This window comes from Citrus sinensis, chromosome 1, assembly GCF_022201045.2.
Source record: "Citrus sinensis cultivar Valencia sweet orange chromosome 1, DVS_A1.0, whole genome shotgun sequence".
Lineage (NCBI taxonomy): Eukaryota > Viridiplantae > Streptophyta > Magnoliopsida > Sapindales > Rutaceae > Citrus > Citrus sinensis.
The window spans coordinates 15,102,961-15,125,106 of NC_068556.1; the positions used below are offsets into that span (position 1 = coordinate 15,102,961).

At 32.6% G+C, this 22,146-nt stretch overlaps 1 protein-coding gene across 3 annotated transcripts; it reads left to right on the top strand.

Moving 5' to 3' along the window:
- Nucleotides 1-15,985: 15,985 nt before the first annotated feature.
- LOC102608864 (peroxisome biogenesis protein 3-2) lies at nt 15,986-21,353 on the top strand. Of its 3 annotated transcripts, none has more exons than XM_006490670.4 (8): nt 15,986-16,442; nt 16,632-16,781; nt 16,897-17,096; nt 17,203-17,333; nt 19,053-19,180; nt 19,748-19,975; nt 20,505-20,761; nt 21,010-21,353. In XM_006490670.4, exons 1-7 carry the CDS (start codon nt 16,429-16,431, stop codon nt 20,755-20,757), a joined length of 1,104 nt encoding a protein of 367 aa, XP_006490733.1. In that variant the 5' UTR covers nt 15,986-16,428; the 3' UTR covers nt 20,758-20,761; nt 21,010-21,353. The 3 variants fall into 3 exon arrangements, with proteins under 3 accessions (XP_006490733.1, XP_006490734.1, XP_006490732.1); XM_006490671.4 differs by having other exon boundaries at nt 21,125-21,353; XM_006490669.4 differs by lacking the exon at nt 21,010-21,353 and having other exon boundaries at nt 15,987-16,442; nt 20,505-20,940.
- Nucleotides 21,354-22,146: the final 793 nt, after the last annotated feature.

Below are 22,146 nucleotides of genomic sequence, written 5' to 3' on the forward strand. Positions count from 1 at the left end.
CGAATAATTAGTAAATGTTTCCATGAGTGTTTAAAGGTAATGATCAGATGCCAAAAAGAATTTTGAAAAAATAACCCAAGTCAATATTTGATAATTCAATCGACCCAACATGGAAATGGTTTAAAATATGTATAATATTTCTTTAATATCGCTTTAACTTATACATTTATGTACAATGACTTTGAAATTTTTTGTATCTAATAATGTAGAATTGTTTGGGAACATTAGATGGTACATATATAAAGGTTCGTGTTTCATAAACAGATAAATCAAGATATAGAACTAGGAGAAACAAAATTGCAACAAATGTCTTGGAGGTTTGTTAACAAGATATGCAATTTATTTCTGTTTTACCAGGGTAAGAAAATTCAAGTCACAATTTGCCGGTGGTAAAAAATACTATATCTAGAATAAATGGTTTAAAAGTTCCTTATGGTTATACATTTAACCAAAATTATTTTTAGATTTGAAGATTTTATAATTGATGCCATGACTTTTTTTTAATGGTATTTTTTTTTGTCAATTGGTTATTATTATTTGGTTCTTTGTGGATACGCCAATGAATTGGGTTTTCTTTCATCATTTAGAGGGTAACAATACCATTTGACGGACTTTAAGAATATATGCCAACCTACTAACCAAAAGAGCTATTTAATATGAAGTATTCAAGCGCTTGAAATGTGATTGAATGATGTTTTGGAATTTTGAAAAAAAAATGGTTATACTAGGAAGTTCTGCCTTTTATGATATAAAACACAAAGGTGTATAATATATGTTTATTGTACGTGACATAATTTCATTAAAATGGAAACGCCTTTGGGTGATATAAAAGGGGAAATGGATAATAAACCAACTCCAAATATTGACTACAGCTTAGAGGTTATTATATCATCAAGCCCTTAAATGAGTCGACTATTTGGAGACAAAATTTGGCCTAAAAGATATTGAACACATGGCACGCAAGCAGAAAGCATAAAGATTTTGTCTATGAGCTTATGGAATTCAGTTTGTTTAACATTGTATTGTACTGTTATTTAACATTTGTTACTGTATCGTTTGTTGACATTGGATACTATGTTGCTTAAATTTAGAGATTGTATTGTTATTTTACATTGGATGTTGTATTGTACTTTCAGTTTGAATATTATATTGTTATTTTACATTAGATATTGTATTATTGTTTGAGTTTATATTTTGTTTTTCATTTTTACAATGGACATTAAATTGTTCTTTGAATATGGATGTTGTATTGCTTTTTAGTATAGAATATTACACTACTGTTTGACTATGAATATTATATAGAATGAATTCTATTCCCACTTCAACTCTCAGAGGTCGGGGTATGAGCAAACATTTTTGGACAACTACGGAATCTAATGCATTGATTGACTCATTATTGGAATTGAGTCAAAATCTTATGTAAAGATTTGATTGTGATTTTAAAAATGGGTATTTGCAACAACAGGGAAACAAGTTGGATGCAAAACTGCCAAGTTGCTGTTTGAGAGATTCTCTTTACTTTGAATCTAAAGTCAAATGGTTCGAGCAAAAATATTGTGCTACGTTTGATATGTTATCTCTTAGTGGGTTTGGTTGGGATATAATAATATATAAAAAAAAATGTGTTTTTGATCACCATGTTAAGGTAACGGGTCAGATCGGGTCGGGTCACTAATTCAGGTTAAGTTCGAGTTAGATCGGGTTGGATTTAAAACGGGTCGGATTGAGTTCGGGTCAGTTCGGGTCAAATCGGGTTAGTTCGGTTCAAATCCGGTCAGTTTGGGTTGGTTGAAATCGGGTCAATTCGGGTCAAATTCGGTTAATGCAATTTTGAGCTCTTTTTTTTTTGCTATTTTTGTAGTTTTTATGATAGTTTTAAGACATTTTTCTTAATTGTAGTCATTTTTACTAATTTTCAACAGAAAAAAAAGAAAAGAAAATTCTATTAAATCAAATGAATAAAGTTAAAATGCTAGAATAGGATTATTTGCCTATTGGCTTGGAGGATGGGATTAGGACTATTATTTGCTCAACCAACAAAGTCCAAACTTAATCAAAGTTAAAATAAATACAAACTTACAAAGTCCAAATATTAGTCTTTGAAAGTTTGAAACATAAACTCACAAAGTCACAAAATTTAAACATAATTAAATTGTTTAGAAACACAAATCATAAAGTTCAAACATTAAAACTAAATAGGCTTTCTTGGCTCCTCCACCTTGGTTCCTCCATGGCTCTGTTGAGTGTTAGAAAATGCATATTTATAAAGGAGAAAACCATCATTTTACATTTTAAGTCTTACTAACAACCCTTACTTTTATGTTTTTAACATTCTTGTGATTTAATTACGTGTATTTTATTTTAATTAAGTAATTTATGTATTTTAGGGGCATTATAGTCATTTCACAATAAAGGAGAGATCAGACGGCAAAACGGATATCACTTTTGAACTCAGGATGGTCGAAAACCTTAGGAGGAGCATAAAATGAAAAATAGCACTATTCACATGTACGGTACTACTCACGTATACGGTACTGTATCCGGTACTGTTCACAGCACTGTTCACATAGACGGATCGATGACGTGACATTGACCGATGATGTGACATTGACTGATGAGGTGTCACGATCCTGTTGGACTAAAATTCTTATGTACTGTTGATGGTGATGTGGCAGCATATCAGTGGATGAAAAATCTCGCGTACGGTGCATGCATCACACAGGATTATTTTCAACCAAACCGTGTTACTGTTCATCCGGGTCAAACCGTGTTACTGTTCATCCGCGTGGTCAAACCGTGGACTGTTAACTGATGACGTGGCGCAATCCTGAGCGTCCAAACTGTTTTTAATCCGATGGCTATAATTTACTCCATGTATCTATAAAAAGGGGGCCTCCCCCCCCTAATTTGATATCTCTGGATCCATTTTTGGACTCTGTTTTCTGTAATTTTCTCTCCATCTTGTATTTTCTTCGTATTTTAATAAATTCTCATTTTGCCCCTAGTTCAATTATGAGTGGCTAATTTTCTTTCAAACTTGGGTTGAAGGTGAAGTCTCAACATGTGTCATGGGCTTTATTTGGTAAATTTATTTTCTCTTCCCCTCTAGTTTTTGTGGATGTTTTGACTTCTCGTCGACAAATAATACTAATCTTGTCTAGTACCGCCTTGGTTTCACCGGCCCTCTAGTACAAGGTTATTATTATTTGGCACGATAAGCCCTTAGTACCATATTGATTAGAGCGTGGTTCATGAGGTGTGGATTCCCCCCTCATGATTTAATTGGCATTAATACGAATTATTTAGCCTATGATGCATGTTGATACAGATCCAGATACCCAAGTACGTCATTTTAATAGAATTCTCTTCAATTTATTCTCGTCATTTCAATTCCAATTTTAGAATTTATTCTCGCCATTTTAATTTAAGTTTTAACATATTCCAAATCATTTCCACCACAAATCCAATCTCCCATTTACAAAATTAATTCTACACACAATTAAAATTCACCTCCTCGTGGGATCGACACTCGTCACCATTAGTCCATACTACAATAGATTCGTGCGCTTGCGAGTACATTAAAATTTGCACAACATGCTCCATGCAAGCACTTTGACAAGTTCTAAATTTAAATTTTTGAACTCCAAGTTCAAGCGCCGATTGCCTAGAGAAAAATTGAAGAAATGTACAATAAATATTTTTTTTAAGCTATGTTGCAAATGAACAAACTCAATTCATATAAAAAATTGAGCAAATAAACCAAATTCATAAGGTTACACATCAAACACAAAGACAAATAAATAAATCCAATTCATATCTTTAATTGAGCTAAAAGGGTGTTACAATCTTTCTAATTTCTATTATATCATTATAAATTTATAATTACAAATAAATATATATGTTTACCAAATTTTTCAATACACACACACACTTGATTATATATATATAAGTCAATCATGCTTATTTTATGACATTCATCACTAAATCAAGTTAATAATAATACTAGACAATAATAACAGTCTATCAACTTCAACTTGTCTAACTAAAATAATTACAAATTAGACTTAAAATTTAAAACTATAACAACTATAATTATAGTTTAAATTACAACCAAATACTAATAGTACTATAATATCAAATTATGAATAATAATATATATTAAAAAACTACCTTTCAAACATCCATAACACCAATGTCGGCGCTCACCGCTTCCACTGTCAAAGCTTGCGATCTTATAAGCTCTATAAAATTTATAAAAAAAAATTAGTAACTCAAGTACATGACTGCATGCAGATATTCTATATAAAGTTATGATGCATTTTAAATATATTATGTATATAATGTATGATAAAAAATTAAAAACATTACCTTCTTGTAATTCCATATGAAACATTTGCTCTTTAATATCTTCTTGGAGGTTGTAGATGGGATTGGCAAAAAGTTTAGATTGCAGCCAATTTTCAGTGCATATCAATGCCTCAACTATAGCCGGTGTCAAAGAACTCCTATACTCATCAATAATACGATACCCGATGCTAAAGGCAGACTCAGATGCCACTGTGGAAACAGGAACAACGAGGAAATCTCTTGCAATTTGCTCCAAAATTGGATACCTCGATCCATTCACCCTCCACCAAAGCAAAACATTAAGTTTAAAATTGCTGGGATCTTCAACTAGGTCCTTCAAGTAACTTTCCACCTCAGATACTACTTTTCTACTCTCATTTTGAACAGAAACCTGCCTGGCATATCTAAGAAAAGGGCGAGCAACTCGAAAATCGTCATCGCCTTCACCACCAGCAACATCCACCAAATTAGCCTCAGTTGTAAAACGTTGAGAAGAACTTGTACCTCCATAATTGTCACTAAGACCACTCTCACTATACATCGATGGTGTGGAACTAGCGGAGAATGCACTATATGCATCATAAAACTCATTTAACAAGTCCTTCACTGCTTTGGTCATTTGTTCAACCATCAAACTATCATTGCCAAAAATGATATCAAAAATATGTTTAGCAAAATCTATTTTCGCTCGTGGATCAAGAATAGAGGCAACAATCAATATTTTGTTTATCTTTCTTGTGAACTCCCAATACTTATCAAATTTTTTCCTCATACTATAAGCCATAGAGGACACCCAATGATCTGTACTTTCTTGCAATGCAATCAATGAACTCTCAATTAAGCCAATAACATCAAAACAAAGATTAGAAGTCACACTCAAAGTGGCAGAAAACAACAATGTGGCATCATAAAATACCTTAAAAAACTTCACAATTCGTTCAGCAATCTCTCAATCCTCCGGTCCAAGTGGGCCCACCCTTCAAACATTATTTTCTTACTCAGCAAAGTATGCCTCATAAGGTTTATCCACTTCTGCCATTCTATCAAATGCCGCTTGAAATTTTAGCGCAGTCATCAACATCAAAAAAGTGGAATTCCACCTGGTAGGACAATGTAAAACAACAATTCCTTTTGAACAATTCACCTACTCAGCACATTGTTTAAATTTCCGCAGCCTCGTGCTGGAGGATCTCACATACTTCACAGCATTCCGAATAGCGGTAACACTAGCATGCTACTCTCCCAATCTTGAAACAAAAATTAAATTCAGAATATGTGCACAACAATGCACATGCATATATTGTCCCGCCAACACAAGTGCATCATCATTCCTCCAAGCAAGCAACTGCATAGTGACATAACCAACAACAATATCATTTGCAGTGGCATTACCACAGTTATTGCAAACCTCTCTATTCCCCAATCCTGTAAGCAAGCCACAATCTTTTTGCCAATCGACTTCCTTCTATGATCTTCGATTGCGCTAAAACTAATAATCCTCCTATTCAAACACCAATCACTATTAATAAAATGAGATGTAATCACCATGTAGCTCATGTTTTAAACAGAAGTCTATAAATCAATTGTAAGAGACACCCACTGCTTGTTGTTGCAAATCAAACTCTTCAACATTGCCTTTTCCTCCAAAAATAACTCCATGACATCTTTACCAATAGTTCTTTGAGATGACATAACAAACTGCGAGATGATTCCACACTTCCGATCATGCCTAAATCCTTTGTTGTCTACAAAACTAAGCGGCAACTCACCCATAATAATCATTTTAGTTACTGCCCTTCAACACGTGTCTTGACTCCATTCTTTACCCAAAACCAAATTACTTGCATTTTCTTCGGCGGCCTAAACTGTCAAATTTTGTTGACTTCCACTTTGTTGTGCCCGAAATGTCTTGTATGATTCGCATGTCTTTATATGCCTTGTCATATTTGTAATCCCATCAAGCCTTGAATGACATTGATATTATCTACCACAATAGTTACACTTGCATTTGTTTAGAGTATCTTCGAGTAAAGTGAAATGATTCCACACTTTCGATCTTTTCTTCATTGGCGGTCTTCTTCGCTTTGCCTTTTCCTTTCCTCTTTGAGTTCCTTCCATTTGTACACTTTGTTCTTCATCGTCACTCATCGAATTTGATCTTGAATGTCCAAACATCTGAATATACAAAATAATAATTAATAATAATTAATTCAAAAATCAAAGCATAGAAATATTATTGACATAATCTAATTAGTAATTTCAATTCAAATTGTTCATACTCCATAAAAAAAGTAAGAAATTCATGATTAATTAATTTATTTATAATATCCAATTACCCATTCCCCATAATAATATGATATTATTTGCCTATCTTTGTCTTAATTTTTATTATAAACCCTTTAATTTCAAGCCCAAATTACTTGTACTTAACGATTAACGGATGATTAACAATTTAACATACAATAAAATATTAATTGAATTTATTAATTTTTTTAAAGTTAAAGGCTTGAAACTTCTGCACAAGTGCACATAATCACATAACACATTATAATTATAAAATATATACAACATAATACTTAATTTTAATATTTAATCTACCTAATGTGCTAATTTATTCATAAAAAATCAATTATGAACTATTATTAACAATTATCAATTAATATTATTTCAATTATTAATAATTAACAAAAATTTTGTTATTTATTAACAATTAATAAAAATTTATTCATAACAAAATCATAAATACACCAATTTTCTTGATTTTATTACTAATATTTATAAATATATAATTACAAGTTTACAACAATTAAATAATAATCAATTACATAATAACCAATTATGCATATATAATTATATAGTATATATATATCATGAAAGTTATGAGTTATGACTTAGGTAACTTGAAAGGCTAAGCTTGAAAGGCTAAGCTTGAAAGTGGAAGCTTAAAAATCGAGTTTGGGTGGGGAGAAAGTCGGGACGGGTTGTGAGGATTTGACCTTCAAGCAGTAGATCGGTGGCCACGGCTCACGACTGGACGCGATTTCACTTGGCAGCAGATCGCGACTTTACTTGGGAGTTGGCAGCAGCATATCGGGGAGACGCGGACGGCTCACGGCTGGACGGGTTTGACTTGGCAGCAGCTGGTCGCGGCTTCACTTGGCAACAGCAGATCGTGGTTTCAACAGTTGGCAACAACAGATCGTGGACTGGTGTGTGTGAGTCTTGTGGTGGCTGGTTGTGGACTTGCGGCTGCCTTGTTCAGTTGTTTGTTATTGCGCTTGACAGTGAACTTGTGATTTATGAAGTTGTGAACTTGTGATGGTGGTATATGGCTGATAGCGTGTGTGTGTTAGGTTTGTGAATTTGTGTTTTGTGAATTGTTGAGTGACTGTGTGCAGTGTGTGTGTGTGTGCAGACTGTAGCGTGTGTGTGTGTTGTGCACTGCAGTGTGCAGTTTCGTTTTTTTTTTTTTTTTGCAACCCGATCGGGTATTCGGATCGGGTCGGGTTTGACCCGATCCGATCACAACCCAATCGGGTTTGTAATTTTTAATCCGATCGGGTTTCAATACCGACTTGAACCCGAAATTTTTCGGGTCGGGTCAGGTCGGGTAAAATGCCCACCCCTTGTAGCTCCATACCTTTGGTTCAAGCCATTTAGAAAATCCTGCCAATTTATCACTCATTTTTCTTGCTTAAGTAATTGATACCACAACTGAGCATCACTTTCGAGATGAAATGATGCAAGTGCCACACGATCTTCTTATGCTGTATGGTTAAAGTCAAAAAATTACTCCACTCTGCAGAACCAACTCATTGTGTCTTCTTCTTCATTAAAGCCAGGGAAATTAATTTTGACAAGCATGGGAGCATATTGTGAGTCATTTTGGTGTGTGCCATCAACAATGTTGGACCGTCTTACTGGATTTTGGAATCGTGCCATGGAATTTTCTCCTTCCTAATCATGTTGTGTGTTGGTCCATGTAACAAGTTATAAGGAGAGTTCATTGAGTTTCTCTAAGATTTGTTGTTGACTTGCGGTGAGAGAATTGACATCATTCTCCAACGTCTCCACCCGTAAATCCATGCCCTTACTCTGATACCACTGTGGCACATTCTGGGGATTAGTTTTTTTATTTTTCTTGGAACCTATGATGAAGGGAATTTAAAGCTAAGAGTTTAAGGTTAATAGAGGAACCTTGGCTTCAACAACACAAGTTTATTTGATTTGGAATAATTGACTCATGCCTTTATTCATGTCTTTCATGGCTTAAATAGTCATTGAGTACAACTAAAACTAACTTATTGATCAAATTCCAAAAAAAAAAGGGAAAACTAAGTGTGTTTGGTAACGTTTTTCACTTAATATTTTTTGTTTTTCAAGAATGAAAATTAAGACAATTTGTTTGCTAGACAACTTTATACCAGTAAATTAAAAACAAAGAAAATAAAAAGTTTATGTCCTCTATCATTTATAAAGAAAAGTTAGAGAAAGCCAATTTGACGTTCTCCAACTTTAAGAGAACACTAGACGAAAACAAGTTGAAATAAGGGAGGTGTGTCAGGGATTTGTCTTCTCTGGGACCCACATACAATTTCATTTAATTTTTTTCTTTCTTTACTAAAATCCCATCTCTCTCCTTGTAAGCTCCCTAAAAATGTTTCCATGAATAAAAACAATTTACATAATATATGTAATATGTCTGACTTTTAATTATTAAATTATAAAATAATATAGAGTGATAATTATAATTTTATTTTATTTGATCAAAACTAAAGACTAAATTAATGTAATTAAAAATTAGTTTGGAAGTGGTGTGACATGATTTATTTGTGTCAAGTATGATTTTTTTCCCTCTTTAATATTTTAACTGTGGTTATTGCTATAGACATGCAAATAATTAGTTATATGTGGATGCAAAAATAATCTATATTGACATTTTTATAGTATTATTTGGATTGCAAATTCGAATTGCCCACAAATAAACTACTTCAGAAAGAAAAAAAAAAGTTGCAGTTAGGTTCATTTGCATTTTATTTTATTAAATTAATAATAATAATAGACTAATTAAAAAATACTATTTTTGAATAAGTAATAGTTGAAAAATATGTTTTATAAAATATTATACCAAGCAAAGTTTCATTACTTTTTTTTATTTTCAAACAAATAACAAAACACATTTTTACTATTTTTCACTTTCATATACTATTTGAAAATAAGCTGCCAAACGTATTTTCAATTTAAAAAATCTGACATCAAAAACATCATTTCCTTCTCTAAAACAAACATAAAAAAACTGCTAATTAAAAAAAATATCAAGCGCACCCTAATTCTTCCCACAAGACTAGGTCCAACTTAACAACCCTTGACTCATTAGACTCAAATTCAAGTCATGGACTCATAATTTTAAATATAATAAGACTTTGAAAATAAATAAATTTAGACCCGTAACAGTTTCTAAATTGAATAATTATACTTTTGGGTTTACGTAATATATGTGATGATATATGTGAAAATTTTCGAAGATAAAACTTATTCTTAAAATGGATTTTGAAAAATTATTATTTTCATGTTTTTCAAAATTATTTGTAAGATAAGGTGATTTTGCATCCTTCTAAACCTCATCGTTATCAACCCCAAATAATATATAACTACAATTAAGAAATAAAGTTTCAAACTACATAGAATATGTATATAATAGAAAACTAGATCCAATTTTAATTATATGTTGTACATGTCTAGAATGAATTTCGCATTCATGGTTAAACCAATCCAATAAAACTTATTCCAATTATTTTTAATACAATCTTCTTGTTTTTAATTGATGAGCGATTTTTTGTTTAATAAAATTAAATGAATAAACTATTTTTTCTCAATTAAAGTTTAACTTTGATTTACAAATTATACGTTATTTTTGTAAGTGTTTATTTTGTTTGTAACTTTAAAATATCACTTTTACATTCTTTATTAATTTTTTTATTTTACTTTTCATTTACTACTCTCATACATAATTTATAAAACTTATACTTATTAGGCATTAATGACATAATATTAATCAGGCATAATAGAATTTTTGTTTTTTAAATAATTCTATTTTGTTGGTCAATCAAGTTTTGGAGGAGGTAAGGGCCAAAAATTAACTTGATGAATTGGAATATCCAACATTTTATTTGTCTTGGTGTTGCATTTATTTTACATCATCTCCATTGTAATGAGATCTAAAATCCTAAAATATTATTAAAAAAAAAGAAATCCTAAGATCCCTAATTAGTTCTTAAAATATAATTTGACCTTGTTGATTTAATTTTTTAATATAAATGACAATTGCTACTTTTAATCTTTAATAAGTTACTAAGGGCGCATAAACTATGATTTTAAATAGCAATTTTAGCAAAAGAATTATTATAGCTTTACTACTTTAAAATTGTAAAATAATAAATGATAACAAAAAGTATTGTTCCTTATCATTTTGCTATCATAACTTTGTAAAATCTTTCATTTTATCATTATTTTTAATTAAAACTATTAGTTGATTAGTAAAATACTAATTTTAGTTTTTACAGTAAAATATACAAACAAAGGTATCAAATACTAGACAAAAAATTATGTTATGCCCTTAAATTGTTAAATAATAGTTTCAACCATAAATTTATGAATAACTATGAATTTATTATAACTATAAAAGTAGTGAATTGACAAAAATACCTCTAGATATTTTTGTTAAAAGAAAACAACCTATTCTACCCAAAAAAAAAAACTTAAAGCTTATCTATAAATCAACATTTCCATATTTAAGGTTTTTTTTAAGAATAGATTGTGCATTTTTAACATAAATGCCTAGGGTTATTTTTGTCAATTTACTGTTTATATATATATAATAAATTCATGGTTAAAATTATGATTTAGCAATTTAAGGACATAACAATAATTTTATATCTATTATTTTATACATGCATTTGTATATTTTACTATAAATGGGTAAAATTAATATTTTACTAGTCAACTAATAGTCCTAACGAAAAAGTAGTAAAATAAAAGGTTTCGCAAAGTTATGGTAGTAAAATGATGGGGAACAATACTTCGTGTAGTCATTTGATATTTTACAATTAGTAAAATAGTGAAATGATAATAACCTTACCAAAAATATTAAATTTTTTTGATGTTTTATCATATAAGTATGAGATAAAATTAACTTAACTTTTAAACCACATCAACAACTATTTATTAACAAACTTTAGAGCAATATATTAAGTGACACCATGTATGGAACAAGACCTTGATGGTGCATTTACTAAACGATAATCGAAATGAGCTGAAATCAGAATGAAAATAGAAAACAAAATAAATTATTTACTTTAACTGTATGAATGAAATTAGAATGAATTGTATTATCATTAATGCGTTTGTTTTGTCTTGGAATAAAAATAGATTATTGCAAGTTATTTAAATGATCTTATTTTATTATTGTCATTATTGTCATTATTTATTTATTATTATTATTATTCAAAATAATTATTGTTAATAGACTATAAGTGTTGCTCATTCATTAAATGAATTTCGTTTTTGATAGAATTATTTAATATTTTGTTTATCATGTATTAATATTTGGAATATAACATTTGAGTGCTAATTTACGTTCTAACGTTATACATCACTTATTTATTATATGATAAATTTTATAATTTATAAAATTATTTAACTATTATTTAATAAACATCACATCAATTATAATTAAATTAAGACTTAAATATTAAGATATTTACCATTAATTTTTGGAAAAAAAGTTAGCCGAATAATTTAAGTTGATCATAGAGACTCCATTTTTGAGAATTAATGCCCAAATAAAATTACGGTCGCATCAAAATAGAAATACTCTACATAGGGTCCAGTTATAGTACAACTGTAGTATCATACCACAATTGTACCCAATCATTAAATCCAACTACGATGACTAAATCTAATGACAGTTGTAGTTTACCATGACTGAATCTAACAACTATAGTACCACAGTTGCACCATAATTTTGTCCATCTATTTAACTATTTTCACCGGTGTCATGGTCAATTTCTAAAAGCGAAAAGAAAATATTGGGCAATTTTCAGAAACCTCCCCTGAGGTTTGATATAATTTCATTTAGATGGCGAGTTTGATTGTATTCTCACTTACCTCCCCTGCCATTAGTATACATATAGTTTGACCGTTAGTTGACGAGGACAAATATGTAAAAGATAAGGTGAAATTATAAAAAAATCAAATAACAATAAAAAAAATATTTTAAAATCTATTAGACAATTGTATTAACCGATTAGACACAATATCCATTGTATAAAAGAGTGCATTTCTCTTTCTCTTCTCTTTCTCCAGCACAAAAAAGTAATGAATGGCATTCTCTCACAATTTTAACTCCACTCACCTACTCTCATTTGCTGGAATAAAAAGAAATACACATCAAGAGCATACATAACCCATGAAAAAGAAAAATATAGGTGGTCGGAGAAGGCCACCGACCGGTGACGATCAACAGCGGCCAGACGATGCCACTGTTATTGGAGTTTGTAAGAGGGTAGTTACTTTATCAAAGTCTAAAATTTTTAAATACCTTTGATTTTCTTGTTTTTGAAGATTTTATAAGTGGTTGTTGGTTGTGTTTGATTTGTCTTGTTCATGGGTTGGTGGTGGAAAAATTGATTAAAAGGAGAATGAGTTCAGCCGTATGTGGCCATGAGTTGAAAAAATTTAATTATTAGTTATTTTATGTTTGTGATTTACACCATACATAGCGTAATAAGGCTATAAAGCCAATAATTTGTTATTGTTATGCAAATGAGTGTGTAAAATAGAAGTAGTCTTAGCTGTAATTTTTATTTTTCCCGCCAAAGTTTGCTTAAGTTGATATGTTTATGAATTTGCAGTGTTTGTGTGCGCCTGTCGCAGAAACACAGTTTTTGCGTTTTTGGGTGACAAGTTGTCTCCTGTGCGACAAGTCCTTGTCGCACTAATACAGACTATGTTTTTGGGTGACATTGTTGTCGCACGTACGATGAATTGATGCTGCCCCCGTATTGAGTTTCTGTGTTTATAGGCGACAAATTTATCGTACGGGGGACAACTCTTGTCGCACAAAAACACTATTTTTGTGTTTTGTGCGGCGATATGCTCTTGTCGCACATACATTCTGTGTTTTTGGGCGACAAATAGGATTTTTGAGCGACAAGTGAAACATTGTTTTTGTGTTTTGTGCGGTGACATACTCTTGTTTCACATACAAACATTCTGTATTTTGGGGCGACAAGTGTTGTCTCCCGTGCGACATTTTCTATCGCACGAACTCAGTTTTTGTTTGTTAGGTGACAGGCATGTCACATGAAAAATATTAAAATGTATTACTATTATCATTATTTTTCTTTATTATTGTAACTGTTGTTGTTGTTGTTTAGCAATGTTATTATTATTATTATTATTATTATTATTATTCATAATTATTACTTTACTTTTACTTATTAACGTGTGCTTATTCACATATGATAGAGACGAAAGGCCAATTGAAATGGATTGCTTTGACTTAGCGGATGAGAATGAGATTAAAATTTATTACTATTATCATTATTTTTCTTGAATAATCTTAATTGTTGTCTCGTCAACTTCCTCTTGATGGCTTCCATGACATTTACAAATTTAGAGGTATTTGTAATACACCCGGGGAAATGTTCCGATGCCGGAATCTTCATCCTGCTTGGTTCCTTTCTTGGATCGGGTGGATTACGCTTAGACCGCGACTTCTTGGCCATTATATATGCAAATCCATTTTTTTATTCATTAATCAAAATCATAACTCAAAATATTACAAATAAACACATAAACATCTTTCTACAATTTTGTATGACAAGCTTGTCGCACAGGAGACATGAACTTGTCGCACAAAATTACAGACTAATTTCATGCGACAAATAAAAATACTACCATTAAAATCCATCACCGCATGTTCCTTTAGAAGAAACTTAAACCAAAAATTAAAAATAAATGGCCGCATGTCACGCGGCAATGGCAACATAAAATGGGGCGCCCGCGACAGCGCGCGCAATGGCCGCTTGTCGCGCGCAATGGCCGCTTGTCGCGCGCGCGTTACTGTGCTCATCGCGTGCTGAAACTCGAATGCGACGAGCGCCCGTCGCGCGCACGACAAGCTAACATTGCGCGCGCGATTTTGCATAATTGGTAAATGGCCTTTTAAGCCCTTTCTCGCAGATTTGTCGTGCTGCATGATGAGCTTACAAAATTTGTCTTCGCATGAATGTGTCATTGTACTTAATCTACTTAAAATGAGACAAACAAACCGCAATAGGTATTTTGTCGAACACCCCATGTGCCATTTTTTACCTACCAATTTAATTAAATCGTTTTTTATATTTACACAACAATCAATCCTAATACTCATCTATAATCATTTATACACTCATCTATCATTAATCAATCTTATACTCATCTATCAATATCATTTCATTTTATTTCGGGATAAATAAATATGGTTAAAAAAGAAAAAGAAAAATGATTTATATAAAAGGAAGGAAGAGATGGGTTGAATTCAACTTTTTAGTCTAAATATTGAGTACTTATAGTAGTAATTAGTTAAGAGAGCAGATGGGCATGAGAAAATGTTTGTTCCTTTCCTGTAAAATTAAAAAAAAAATATTAAAAACATATAAATTAATTGATTAATGGAGAATGGGGGGGGGGGGAAGCAAATATTGTGTACTGTGTGTAGAATATATAGACGGAGGAGAGTCATAGTACCAAGACCTGCAACGATTTTTGGAAAATGCGGCCAAAATGGGGAGAGCAATCTGTTTCTGCTTTTTTGTGTCATAATATTTATTTATTTAAATATGAAATACGAAAACAATATTTTATTACTTTATATTATACATTAAAAACAACAATTTATGTGTGTATTTTACTTAACTGCTCTTGTCTCTACATGTTTTTTAAAATATAATGGAGTGAGGAAAAAGCCTTTCAAGAGAGAGAAAGGTGATAGGGAAAGAAGAGAGAGATTCATTCGTACTAGAGATAGACTTTCTCACAAAAATTAAAAAAAAAAGCACATGAACATGAAAATGAACATGGTGATTTTTTTTTTTTTATGTTAAAATGAGAAACAAAAGGAGTTTGCAATATAAGCATAGCTAAGATTACCGGTAACTAGGGAGAAATATTGCAGTCAAAATTGGCGGAGGTAGAGCCACGTGCTGCCGGAGATCAACTTGCTGTCAAAAGCTCGTCCACCCACCGTCGATTGTTGCCAGAAAAGTCAAGACCTAGGTTGAATTTGGAGAGAAAAGGAGGTAAATATATGGTACCCTATTTTTGTCCATAAACACACTCATTGGTAAAAGCACCCGTATGAAGTTGTTGGCGCCAAATCTTGGGCTTAGTTTAAGTGGTTTGGATAGTTTAATAATTTTACAAGTCAATTAACGGTCAAACCGTATGTATACTAACGACAGAGGAGATAAGTAAAAATACAATCAAACTCGTCATTTAAGTGAAATTATATCAAACCTCAGGAGAGGTTTCTGAAAATTGCCGAGAAAATATTGGAAATATCAATCTAGACAGTAGCATTGGGATGTTGGCAGACACTGCCTTTTAGAGTTAAAGAACTGAGTCGAGTCGAGTCGAGTTGAAGAGAGACAAGTACAGAAAAGGGGTAACAAATCAGACAGCAAGCAAGTCTCACGCAACAACGTATGACAACTTTGGCTGCCCATTCATTATTCATTCATTCAATTCATTAGAGAATTTTTTGTTTTACCCCCTCTCTCTAAACTTGCTCCCTCTTTAAAACCCTCAAATAATTTTTTGAAGATAAAAAAGTATATATATTATAAAACCTTGAGTCAAAATCCACTTCTATTTTTCAATTGGCGGGTCTTCCTAGGGCTTTGCTTCTTCTAAGAGCCTCCTTCACTAACAAGGAGGCTTTTGTTGTTTCTACTTTGCCCACTCGTCCTAATGGGTTTGCTTCAACCGTACGCTCAGTGATAGTGATGGATTTTTGGGTTACTTAGCATAATAATAAAAATGCTTTCTTTAAGGTTAGTTCTTATTTATGCTTTTATGTTTTGGTTTCTATTCTTGGTTTGTGTTAAATTGCTGTCTTATTGCTTTATTTCCCTGTTTCTTCTTGTGGGTTCTTTATTTTTGTTGTTGTGCGTCCTCTTGTGTGTGGTAGTTAATTACCTCGTGGTAGTGTATTAATTTCTGTATTTTTTTTGGCAATTTAGTGATTTTTGGAGAAGGCATAGAAGGAAGATTTTTATTACAACAGGTGTTTTAGGAGGTGGGTATCTTCTATATAAATTATATGATTCACAGCGGAGGATTGCTGATCTTGACAGACAACAGTGTGAGCATGATGAGCTCCTTAAGGCCCAGTTAAGCGGCAATGAAATTTCATATTTTGGTTTTCTTTACGTTGTGAATTTTGTTTCCTACAACAATTTAATATTTTGGTTCTCATGTGTTGTGATTTTTTATTTCCGTTGATAGAATGCAAGCGCATTATGAGGAGGTTCAGAGAATAGCTGATGCAACAACATTGCCCCATGCAATGCACTATTTAAGCATTCGGATAGCCGAAGAGCTGGATCTTTCTCCACTGACTGATAAACTATTGAGGGGAAAGGAACAGCCATACACTTTATCATCTTCAGAGAAACTTGAGCTATGGGATAGACTCAAAATTTTAAGTATGAACTTGTTAAATTTTGTTTTTTACTCTTTATGAGTTCCCTTTTATCCCAATACATTATAGTAATCCTACCTTGACGGAGGCTTATATTTCTCACGGTTCAGGTTTCACAAAACTTGTGGTGGCACTGTGGGCAGTGACAATGGTTAGCTTATATATTAGAGTTCAGGTTAACATCCTAGGTAGACATTTATATATTGACACTGCTCGAGGCCTTGGAAGCTCCGATTTACCTGTAAGTCCACCATCCTTTCCCACTTTATGCCTGGAGATATTTCGAAGCTTTAAAATTATTTCAGTTCAATTCCTTCACCTATTAAAAGATCCATTGTTATTCTTCTATATAATTACTTTGGTGCATTTGGCTCATTTTCATACGGATAATTGATGTTTCTTGGCATTGTGATTTACCTACCAATGGAACTCTTTTTCTTATTAGTATTTCTAAAATTTTCCCCTGTTTTAGAAAATGAGAACAATCGTTTTTGCTGAATCATAATTGATATCTCTTTGAATTAAGATATAGTTTCACATAAGATGAAACCATGCCTGTGTTGTTACGTTCTATTAATTGCTTAATTGAAATTCATTGATTTAGTAAATGTGGGCGTCAATGTTCAAAATGAAGGTTGCTTTTCACCATGAAAAAATCCGCAAAGGGGAATTAAATTCAAATGAACATAGAGCTCATATAACTTTACTCCTGGATTCATCAAGTATGCAATCAAAAGCATGAATACTAGCCTGAAATTAAATTCATTACGTCTTAATCTGGTGTGTAGTAGTATCATGAAATTGTCAGTTACGTGATATGGAGTTAAAACATTCTGGAGAATTTATAGGAGTATGCATAAATTATACAAAAACTATGATAAATAGTCTGTTTTTTTAACAGCAATTGCTGAAAGGTAGCAGGGGTTTATTGTATGTTCAGGATGGCAGTGCAAATATGAATTAATAAGACACAGCAAAAAGTTTAAAAAATGAAAAAAAAAAAAGAGTTCCGTTAGAGTATGATAAACACTGGGACTCTACTTGTACTAGCAGCTCAAGTACACATAATCGTTATCTCTTAAACAACAAGTCTAGAATTAGAGGTATGGGCCTGAGCCTTATTTGTTCTTTTTCTTTTCTTTGACCTAATCTTCTGAGAACTGATACCTATCAACAACTTGAATTTGCTTAAGGAAAAAAAGGGAAAAGGAAAAGATACTTACCTTCTTGTATTGTTCAATGAAAAGAGGAGAAAGGAAATAAAGGGAGAAAAAAAAAATTGCCCTGTGGTGGTGTTTAATGGTTCTTTGGAATGTAAATTTTCACTGTTGACTTAGAAGCTTATTCACAAGCTCTAGTTTTGCTCTCATGGGCTTGTCTTCAAACTATAAAGCGATTGATTTAACATATTTTCAAGTTGATTTGGATACGGATGCCTTTGTGCTCGTTAACTTTGATAAGTAGTGTTGTGAAACTGTAAGTGGAGTGGAAGAAATATTGCAAGACAATGAAGCAATAGCATATAGGTTTTATGTTAATGCATATTCATTGACGAGATTGCCTCACAGGAGCAAGGGTTCGAAAAAACAAAAAGGGTGAGAAAAGTTGATGTGGTAGCAAGGTTATATATGATACTTTTATTGCTCTTCTATCACCATTGAGGGTGTTAAACATACAACGGGAGACAAAGAATAAATACCATCTCACTTGGTCTATAAGATGCATATAAAAGTGTTAAATTGTGTTTGACTGCGGTGCTTCTCAGTTGTTGGTGTGAAGCGTAGAAACTAATCAATTACCCATGTCCCACAAATTGGAAGTCGCTGAAGACTAATGTTTCACTTGTTCATCTTCTCACTTGGATTTCTCATGTAGCCATTTGTTGCTTGGTTCCTTTCTTTTTGCACTCTTAAGTCTCTTGTTCTTCTGGAAGTTTGGCCTTATGATTCTTTTTTGGCAGGAGGATGCTGATCTCATTGACAGGGATGACCAGCAGAAGTTTCTGGCCAGTGTCGATTATCTTGCCAATTATGGCATGCAGGCAATGATTTCTAATGTTCAGGCAGCAGCAGATGAAGCATTGAAGGGGTAAGGTCTTCCCAACTGTGAATTTGTTTCTGTATTATGATCTTCAAGACGGGAATATACATTCTTTGGATCTTTCTGCTTGTGTTAGATCATCCTCAATGCTCAATTATTGTTTCCTCCTCCAAATAAAGATGCAAATGCAGTATAGCATAGAAAAAGTGGATCTTTTTGACTCTTTTCCTGCTAGTTTCCTAAAGTTTGGTCTCGATGATATTATTAGCACTATTGAGAATGAAATCTAGGCCTTTAGCACATTGATTGATTACAAAGCGGGGAACTTTAGGTAATCATATCCCCACTTCTTATTTCTGAATAAGAAATGGAACAAGCTTTAAGTGAGGATTCTTATATTTTTAGCATAATTCTGTTAACTAAAAGAAGAATGAAAATTAAACTTCATGTGTCCAGTTACTTTGATTTAGAAGGTGATTTTCTAGATGCTTGATTGTCCTTGTAAAGACTAAATCTGTTGGGAATTATTCATAAACATTGTTCAAAATCAGGAGGAGATAGGTATGTTAAGTCTTGGAGGCTTCATTAATTGGCTTTGCCACTTTTTGTCTGCAGAAAGCAATTGAGGGATATCTTTAACACTGTGGTGCTTCATGAAACTTTCATGCAAATACTTGAGGTGTTCATGAGCATGGGAAGTCCTCATCAATGGGTGGACTTCTTGATGCCTCAGGATATTAGGTTCTACAAACTAGTTACAGCCTCCGGTCATGATGAGACAACTCTTTCTGGTGCTACCAAATTTGATGAACTTATGGTAGAGACACGAGCTGTGTTATCGAGGTTTGTTCATCATACTTGCTTTGGAAAATTATATTCCGCTTAAAAATCAACTAGTTCTAGTATAAAGTTTGGCGAAATGTTTAGTGGTTGCACAACTCCACTTCATGGATGTGGAAGTTCAGAAAGCTGTAATCTGCTGGGGTTTGTTTGGGATTAAGGGGCTATAGCTTTTAATAATCCGCAGTTGCTGTGAAATGGAATCACTAGCTGTCAACTTTAAGTGTGCGGATGAGTGGTAAACATTTACTGCCAATTCAAAGGGAGTATTTACCACACACTTCAGCAGCTGTGCTTTCAAAGCAAAGCTGACGCACGGCACTCCCAAACATACCTGGAGTCTGTGGCATCACTTTTTTAAGTGATGAATTACAAGTCCAAAATTAAGTCAGCAATGCTTACCTTGCATGTTGGGGCAACTCAATAAAGAAAGATTAATTTCAATTGGCAGCCTATTTCCTCCATTTCATTTGAAATTTCTTTCTCTACTCTTTTGTTGTAGAAAAAAAACTTTACTTCTTCTCTCTTGCAGTGCTGAATATACGAGTGTTGTTGATATGTCATTCAAAGCGGCAGTGGATGCCCTGATAGATGAAATGAGGGTACAATCAGGAGGTAGTCTAATATCAGGGATGCCACTGGCTAAACTTGTGCCACGAGTTGTGCAGATGAGTCCATCTCTGCTTGCGGAGCCAAGCAACAACAGAATTATCCAAGTCATCAGAACCATACCGGAAGTTGAACTCTTCTTCACTCTCCTCTATGCAAATATGTCGGACTCGTAGATTGGTGAGCTTTGTCTTCTGTTTGGTCTTTTCGTTTCCATACAAGAGAAACATCAATGTAAAGATTTTAAATTGGGGCTAGGTTTGCAATCTAAAGATTCAAGGTGAAAGAATAAGAAAAGTTAAAAAATGAAAAACTTGGATTTCTTCATTAATTTATGTTGATTATTCTGTGCTGCTAAATCTTCCCCATTATACCTTGTGAATGATGATAAGCTTAAACTTTGTGTTTTGGATTTTACCATTATCTAGTGCAATGGGAATTTTCTGGACCCACAAGTTCGATTGCCCTTCTTGCTCAATTGCTCTTGGTTTATGTAAGTTTTCTCTTATTAGAATGTTCATATCATTTGGCTGTTCTGTACAGAACGTTGACATTGGAAACTTGAGCTTCGGTGTTAATAGATTGGTCCTAAAATCAGCTGCCAAATTCTATATTTGTTTATTGTTCCAAGTGGCACTACCGTTGGTGTTGTATTTATTGTTGATTTTCTAATTTTATGTAGATTGCAAAATGTGGAAAAGTAAACAATTGGTCAAAAGGACATACATAGTCACAATACATAGCTAGTATATACAACAAAGATTGATTTACAGATATCAGTAACAGCAAACAATTGGTTAATCAAATGTGTTTCCATACTGAACATGAAGCAAGTAAGTATAGTGGAGATCCTTTAATAAAAGATGCCTCCACAGAAAAGGAAGCGCACGTACTACAATTAGAGCTTTGTGGGAAATCCTTGAGCTCTTTCATATAAATGCTCCATAATGGATCTATTTCTTTCAAGTATTTAAATTTTTGCACCGATTGATCTTTTTAGCATAAATTCTTCTAGATTGAGCTTTAAGGGTTTCCAAACAATAAGAAAAACAATCATAAAACACACAAAAACCATCTATACATGACACCTTTAACAAGAAGTAGAACAAAATATCCACTACGTATATAGGTGGAAGGAGAAATATCTGCCTAGTAGAACAAAAACTGCACTACATATTTGGGGAGGGAGAATATCTGCCTTTACTTAGAAAGAAAAGATTATAAGAGAGAGAGACCATGAAATAAAGAGTTCCACAACACTTGGGTGTGTCAAGATAGAGAGGATGAGAGTTTTTGATTTCTCAAAAGGAAACTCAATGTTCCTCTCTCAATTAAAACACTAAATAGATGTAGACATTTCTCCCATTGATCTCTCTCAATTAAGACACTAAATAGATGTCGACATTTCTCCCATTGATTTGCCAATAGATAATATTTGTGAGTATAGAAATTTGGGTTGCACTATAATAGACTCGATGTAGGTGGTCTTAATAGATATCTTTTATAAAATACCAATAAACTTCTAATTTTTACAATTTAAAAAAAAAAATAGAGAGAAGAGAGTA

Coding starts and splice junctions, on each gene's coding strand:
- LOC102608864 (XM_006490670.4), top strand. Junction 16,782..16,896: donor GATGAGCTCCTTAAGGCCCA/GTTAAGCGGCAA, acceptor TTCCGTTGATAG/AATGCAAGCGCATTATGAGG. Junction 17,097..17,202: donor GGATAGACTCAAAATTTTAA/GTATGAACTTGT, acceptor CTCACGGTTCAG/GTTTCACAAAACTTGTGGTG.